This window comes from Dipteris shenzhenensis, chromosome 4 (genome assembly GCF_047967505.1).
Source record: "Dipteris shenzhenensis isolate YYH24624 ecotype China chromosome 4, Dip_SZ_1.0, whole genome shotgun sequence".
In the NCBI taxonomy this organism is placed as follows: Eukaryota; Viridiplantae; Streptophyta; class Polypodiopsida; order Gleicheniales; family Dipteridaceae; genus Dipteris; species Dipteris shenzhenensis.
Window position 1 is genome coordinate 47,917,874 of NC_141599.1, and position 8,111 is coordinate 47,925,984.

General features: G+C 44.2%; 1 protein-coding gene across 1 annotated transcript; it reads right to left on the reverse strand.

Moving 5' to 3' along the window:
- Positions 1-277: 277 nt before the first annotated feature.
- On the reverse strand, positions 278-2,904 carry NIR1 (nitrite reductase 1). Its single transcript, XM_087374084.1, has 5 exons — positions 2,515-2,904; positions 2,149-2,308; positions 1,693-2,047; positions 1,317-1,605; positions 278-1,084 (listed from the first exon to the last, which is right to left on the reverse strand). Exons 1-5 carry the CDS (start codon positions 2,827-2,829, stop codon positions 338-340), a joined length of 1,866 nt encoding a protein of 621 aa, XP_087230210.1. The 5' UTR covers positions 2,830-2,904; the 3' UTR covers positions 278-337.
- Between the last annotated feature and the right edge of the window lie 5,207 nt (positions 2,905-8,111).

An 8,111-nucleotide genomic window follows, 5' to 3' on the forward strand; every position in this document is an offset into this window, starting at 1 on the left:
ACACACAAAATGGATGCAGAAACTCACATACAGTAGGCTTTCAAAGCCTCACTCTACTCTAGGAAAGATGCTCATGTTCACAACCTATGGCTACAACTCGAGAGGCCAAGCAAAGCAAAGTAGAGTAGCTAGAAGAAAATTGTGTACATGCTTGTGTGCACATGGGTGTATTATTGAAAATAGCTCCATCATGAGAGCTTTTCCTTGAAGAAGGGTATCTTCTCTCACACACCTTACAAATTCCAAGCAAACTAATTTACACTTGCACAACTCCAAACTTGCAACACATCCTCATGTAAAAATAAAAAAAAGAATGCACAAAATCATGAACTATAGATCAATTCGTGGTGGTGGTAGATGAGGGAGAGACAGGTGGGAGAACCTCCTTCTTCTTAGCCCCAAAGTGTTGGATAAGGAGGCCTTGCACCACTTGCACCACATCACTACAAGGCACCCCGGAGCAAACCAAGTTGCCTAGATGAGAATTTGACCCCACTTCACCCCCAAGAAAGATGTCCACACCCTCCACACCCTTAATCTTGCACCCCATGAAACCAATGTCTGCCACTTGTACTTGCCCGCATGAATTGGGGCAACCTGTCCAGTGCATCCTTACAAGTCTCGGTACCTCCATTGTTCTTTGGAGCTCCTCTATTACTTGCCTAGCCCTAGCTTTGGTCTCAATGATTGCCATGCCACAGAATTGGCTGCCCGTGCATGCCACTAGCCCACTCATCAAAGTGGATGGGAAGGGTGTTAATTTCTTGAGCAACTTCTCTTGTAATAGTGCCTCAATCGTGCTTGTGGGCACATTCGGTAGGATGATGTTCTGCTCCACCGTTAGCCGTAGCTCCCCATTGCCATATCGCTCTGCTAGCGTAGCCAACTCATAAAGATCAGACGCCTGCAATCGCCCAACAGGGACATGGAGGCCCACAAAGTTGAGATCCTCTTGTTTTTGTGGATTCACACCAAAGTACTCCCTCCGCTTCCATGTCACATCTATCATGTCCTTGGGAGCTGCCCTCTCGAGCTTCCCATGTAACATCCTCTTCTCAACTTGAGTTCGAAACTCTTCTATTCCCTACACCGAGGAAAAGGGATTAGAATTCCAATGTGCTTTTCCTATGATAAGCCTATTATATTTCCAAGGGGAAAACGAAAAAACATATTAAAACAAGCAAAATAAAAGGTGAGCATATGCTAAATATGTTATAAGCTCTAAGCCAGCATATGCAAGATATATTATAAGCTCTTAGTAGCAGAAGCAAAATAAAAGGTCAGCATATGCTAAATATATTATAAGCTGTGCTTACCAACTCGTCAATTAGCCACATCATTCGGGTCTTCTGTCTATTTCCTCTTGTACCCAAGTCCCGATATGTCTCGAGTATGGCTTTGCACACTGGCACGACATCCTCACTTGAGACCCAGGCGTCTAACGGAATGGCGTCCGCAACCCTCTTCGGACTGAAAAAGCCGCCCACTAGCAAATTGAAGCCGAACTGCCCATCCTTCATGGCTGGCAAGTACGCGAGATCGTTGATGTGGGGATGCTCGAACAGGTCATGCGTGCCCACGACGCATACGTTCCACTTCCGCGGTCTGAGGAGAGAATCGTGGTGGCAAATAAGTAGGATCTCCATATATCTCTCTGCTTTAAAACAATCATACCAAATCAAGTAATCTTACAGATTGGTTATGGAGATGTTGCCTCTTCCACTGTTTACGATGAAATCGTTGAGAGCATCGTTATAAGGTCGTGTGTCGACAATTTCGTGAGGATCGATGCCTGCCAACGGATTGCCCACTGCATTTCGGACGTTGTCCATCCCACTCTGCAAGCTGCACAACCCCACTCCCTTCAGACCTTCCAGTATGTCTGGCACATCCGCAATCACAACCCCTCGAATTTGCCAGTTCTGTCGAGTCGTCACGTCGGCGCAGCCCTCCGAGCCATATCTCTCGATGACGCTCGCTAAATATCGAGTCTGTTCGCTTGTCGTTACGCCGTTGGGTAGCTTCAACCGCATCATGAACCTCCCATCTGCCACAAGAACTCCATACATCAAGATTTGCCAGGACTCCAAATTGAACAGAGATAAGTTTTGTAGTTTTTACCAGCTGAGAAAGATCTCCGTAGCTTACACTGATGTTTTCGACGGTGAAAGAGACCCAGCCATTTGAGTCGAGAATCAATGTCGTCCTTCCCTTCTTTGGAGCTGTCTATCTCTTCCATGGATTTCATTGCAAGAGTTTTTATCTCATCTTCGATATATAGTTTCATGGGATCCTTCTCCAACTTTAACTGGAAGCACGACGTCACAACACACAGGGATCAAGGCGCTGCCCAAAAACCCAATATCTGAGCATAAAAAGCAAACAAGAAGCACCCAGTGCTGCTGTACCGAAGTTATGCAAGGAGAACTGCATCCACCAAGCCTATGGAAATCACAGATTCTGATTGGGGCATCACAAACAATCCGTGAATCCAAAACTACCAAATGTACGCACCTTCTCCGTAGGATTTATCCCAACCCGACTATCAGGCTTCAAGACCCAGTAACCATCCTGCTCTTCGACGCGGGGAGTGAGGCGGTCGCGGCTGAGGTCTACGGACGCTCCGGGAGAGGCAGGCTCCGCGAAAGCGTGAAACGGGGAAGGGCTGCGAGCAGGAGCATTTCGGAGGGAGGGAGATGCTGTGAAGGCGAAGCCAGCAGAAGAAATAGCAGGGTTGGGATAAGCGTAGAGGAAGGAGGGCTTGGTTGACGAAAGGGAGTCGAGTTGGGCAAGAGGGGGAAGGGGGAGGCGGAGGAGAGGGGGCGCCATAGCTGAGCTCGCATGGTGTGGGCGATCTTGCGGTAAAATGGACTCACTTGTTGACGGCCTTCCGATCCCCCAAAGGCCGCAATCAGGCGGCTCGCTGCGTCTTCATCCTGCAAAGGTCACGCAAATTACTTTACATAAACACACACTTTTTGTCCCCTCAAGAGGGCATTCCCACGGAAGGGAATTGTACCCACTAATAATAGGAATTTGGAGACGTTTTCGTCTTGCTAACCGGCTGTAAGGCGAGTTTCACACCCATCCCCCCAAAAATGGGCGGATTGGGTGACGCGCCTACAACAAAAAAATGAGTTGAAATTCTAGTCATGCCCGATAATGAAGATATTCTTGGGCGGCCTTTATGCAGTGCCCAAGAAGGTCTCCGCCGTCCGCACACGAGAGTTGAACCTGGCACCCGCAGGCTCTAGGCAGAGAACCTTACCATCTGCTCCATTAGCGTTTGCTGCAGGAGTGGCATTGCATTTATTATTTACATTTGATTGTCCGCCCTGTTGTGAAAGGGAGTCGGACGGACGTGGGTTTTGACTGCTGGACAAGCAGATTAGGGGTTTCCTCCGTCTGCGGACGAGTGTGAAACCCCCCTAAGGAAGCACCCCCTACTAACATCAGAAATATGGGCGAACTTTAAGCATGTAAATAGAAGCAGTGGCTTTCGGAGCCACTCCCATGCTTTCGTTTTGTTGCAATAGTTATACGAAGCCGGAAGATTGCAACGATAAAACAACAACATTGCAGCAACTCCATTTAATGCAGACTGTTCCCACGATCACATTCACCCTACGTTGACACTCCATCACGGGAATGTGCTCTTAAGATTAAAGAGATTTTCGCCGTTGAACTCGGATGTCCTGTGAGAACGATGAAGACTCAGCTCCTGCAAGTTTTATGACAACAACAACTATATTTCAGGCAAAATCAGACGTTTTGTATGGTTGGAATGCCGAGAGAATGGAGGAACATCGAACTCTCCACTTATTTTCATCGATCTCTTCGATGTTAACGGGAGGTCCTCAAAAGATGAAGATTTCTTGAAATTTAGTTCATCGAAATTTGCTGATGGTTTCATTTCGGAAACGCGGGAATGCCCTCTAATGTTCGTAAATCCTACTCTCAATCATTTGCGTCCTATTCCTAATTTTGTGAAAAAAAAAATGGAGAGCAAGGCGAGAGACACACTCAATTAGTCGTTTGAAGCCAGAAGCCTAATTCCTACGTGCATAATTAATCTCTCCCTCCTCGCCTGATATCCTCCTCACTCACCCACTCTCCCGCTCCTCTTGCCCCCCCTCCTCTCACTGCTCTGCTCTCCCTGTCTCTCTCCTCCCTTCCCCTCTCTCCTCTTAGCCCCCCTTCTTGCTCTCTCCCTTCCCTTCTATATAGGTGCTCGGGGCGGTACGAAGTATCTCGAAAAGTATACCTCACGAAGCTTCTTATAAATTTTCCCATAACCCTATGCTTAAAGTTTCTTTGCAAATTAATCAACAGTCGCACAGTTAGGTTAATCAAGTTTCCGCCATCTCAGTGCCCACAGACCAATGCTAACGCTATTTTTCCAATATCGTGGTGCCCTACACAAGCTGTGGATTCATGCTATCTTTTTATTGGCATGCCCATTAATCATTCCACTTCTTTGTTCATGGATTAATTTTTTGTTGAGGGTAAATTGGTCTTGGATGGATCGAGGGAGGGTATTAATTTTTTGTTGAGGACCGTAAATTGGTAGTCCAATTGGAATGAGCTTATCGTGTGGCCTTCGGAGGGTAGAGCTTGCATAGCTGCCTTTGGACTTGTAAGGTCACAAGGTCTTGTACGTTCCTGTAGGTTTTTCTTCGCGGCATTGCATATATTTGGGGACTAGCGTTCTTTGGCTCAGCGGATTGGTGTGGGGTTCTTTGCACCATGTGCAACACCTTTGGCTCGACGGCGGATCACTATGGTGTTCTTTGTAGCATGGGCAACCTTCATGATTTTGGGGCACGTAGGACTGTTTGGAACGACCGCTTCTTCTATGGTGGACTAGGTACATCTCTGCTCATCTCTGTGTTGTGTATGTCTTTCTACATTGTAGTGACGATGGAGGTAACCCCAAAATGCAAGTTCTCTGTTGAGTCTATGTACACTGACAATATGGTGTTACAGAGAGGTTCCATCGTCTACCAACTTCATTTCTTCTTTACTTTTCCCATTTCATTCTTTGATTTTTGATTTTGGTCGTACCTGGATACGTGCATCAGATTTGGAAAAGAAATTCGGTGCATGTGGTGGAGGAAACAAGGACGAAGGCAACTTATGTTCCTATGGTGGATGCTTCTCTTTGGAACCTGCTTGTATTATTGTAGTGCATGTGACTATTTGTTCCTTTGACACTTTGCTTTGTGTTATGTAGAATTGTCGTGTGCATTGCAGGCAAAGAAGGAAGAGTATTCAGAGACTTTGGGCATTAGTATGGAGACCCTCCAGAAATCCGGTGGTGGAGGCAACAATGAGAATTAGATTTCTTGTGCCTATGGCGGATGTGTCTATATCAATTCTTTTTGTAGGCTAATGCATGGGAGCATCGCCATGCCATCTTTTGTGCATGTCTTACTTAGGTGCTTCTGAATTTTACAAATTTTTCGATTGGCATGGATGGCGGAGGGATTAACACACCCAAGAAATAGGAGTACTCAAAGACAGTTCAAATCACTGCCAAGATGGAGAAGGATGGAGTACAATCAACCAACATCTATGGTGAACACCTTGAGGGCTAGGATGACGAACATAATAGTGTATTTGATGGCAAGTCGTTCCATCCTGATCATTTGATCGCTTTTGCACAACGCAAAGTTGCATTGCAAACCACGATGACTAGTTCCCTCCCCATTCCTACTCAAAGCCAGTCCCTTTGCTCACATGCGGTTTCGCATCATAACATGTCTTGAAACCCGACCATCTACACATCAATAAGCAATTCCAGAGTATTTAGAGGTATTGGCAGATTGTTCTATGGGTAGATTGCGCATCATTTCTTTTTTCACTCACATGCAACATTGTAAATCCTTATAGGCTTTTTTTTGGCATTGTGCACATCATTTGAGCCTTGTAAAGCCTCTTGGCTATTCTCGACATCATTTGCCACACCAACCTTATAATAAATTGGATATATTTTGTACTTCTATCTTCACCAATAGTTTAGATTAGTTTATTTAGACATCACTTTCACATGCACTTTGAGTATTATTTTGCACCATGTCTACCACTAGCAACCTCAATTTGGAGGCATCTGCTAAGTTAGAAATCTCTAATTATAGCACATGGAAATACCGAGTGGAGACCATTCTTGTACCTCAACACAAATGGGAGTATGTAAATGGGTCTACACCTTAACCCTCTAGTGCACCAACAACAACTCCCACCATTGCCACACCACAAGCAGAAGGATCTACACCTACAGCAACGATATCCAGACCTGCAGTAGATCCTGCCATTGACAAAGCACAATAAGAATGGGACAAGAATGAAAAATATGCATATCATTTGATTAACCAAAACGTGCAAGATGTCATGCTTGGATAGCTCAACATAGTGAAGACATCCAAAGAAGCATGGGATATGTTTGCATCTCTTTATGAGTTTAAGGACACATCCAAGATTCTCACACTAAGAAACTAGATCAACCAGAGTTTCCGCAACAACAATGAAACTAGTCCTGCATACGTACTCTAGGATCGAGGATTACAACAATAAACTTGCAATAGTAAGAGAGACCATGAATCCTGCATAAATTGTTCACATAATCTTGAATGGACTATGAGAGGGATATGAGACTCTAGTATAGAGTATTTGCATTCAAAGGCAAGTACCGACATGAAAGAGTTAAAGTCAGTGTTACTTGGTGAAGAACTCTGGACTGAAGCCATTCAAGCTTGGAAAGGTCATTCTAATGATCAAGCATTCATAGCCTCAGACAAAGGCAGAGGTAGAGGTAGAGGTAGAGGTAGAGGTAGAGGTAGATCATCTCAGAGAATTTGTCATCAACATCAAAATCAACCTTGGCATCCAAGAGTAAATCATTCCAATCAAGGAAGATTTCAAGGACGAGACAATGCATCCACAAATGTGTCAAACACATTTGTGTTTGACATTTAAGTGCAACTATTGTCATAAATTGGGCACTATGAAAGAGATTGTTGTTGCAAGAAGTAGCATGACCAAGGAGGTCAACCTACTAGTGATAGAGGGAATTTTCGTGGAAGAGGAAATCACCATGGTGGACATTCAAGTCACAATCATTAACCTCAGACAATGTAGCTTGCAAGTGAGGACATGTAGAAGTTTGATACAATGTATATTGACATTGATTGTGAATCCAAAGGAGAATGCAGCTACTATCAAGTTGATCAAGCAGATCAATATCCTTGGTACACAGACAAAAGTGCATAGATAAATATCCTTGGTACATAGACAGTGGTGCAGCATTGCACATGACAAAGCATTAGAAATGGTTTACAAAGATGAAACCATTATAACGACTAAAGAACGTCATCTACATTGCAACTAACACACTGAATCTAGTTCAAGGGAAAGGTGTTGTCCCTATGAACAATTTCACTCATATGAAAGGATTGGTGAAAGATGTACTCTATGTTTTAAAGCTTAGCAAGAACCTCTTATCAGTGGGCAAATGATGGAATGCAACTATCGAGTCATCTCCAATGGAGATGAATGCACAATCAGGGATAAATCTAGAGGATATTAGCTAGTGAGAAAAGCACTCGAGGAAGGATGCTTGTTCAAGATGCTAGCTATAGTACTAGACTTGCATGCCATGTCAGATCAATAGCAACAACCGATGCCACTTTACACAATATGGCACATGTCAATTTCAAAAGCTTGATGCAACTAAGAAATAAAAATATGGCACTTGGCATTATGACACTACATTTTTCTTGGAAAAGTTTTCATAGCATGTTGCTTTGATAAACAAAAGGGCGTCACCAATTTTGAGGGTTGATGCACAATTAGGTGTAGCACTGTAGCCAATTGGGAGACTATTTTTGGAACAATTTTGGGGTCGCGACATGATATGCTAGTGGGCAATGTTTTGAATTTGGAGTAGACTCGTGCTCTTACCAGAATTTTTATCAGCATCGTGATTGCCTTATTGGCATAATACTAAGACGCAATCTATTAAAGCTTGCTATTTTGAACACTGTAGATCTCAACACATGTCCCTACACGAGCAGTTCTACCCTCCTTTGCGCAGTCTCTATGCTACATCTTTG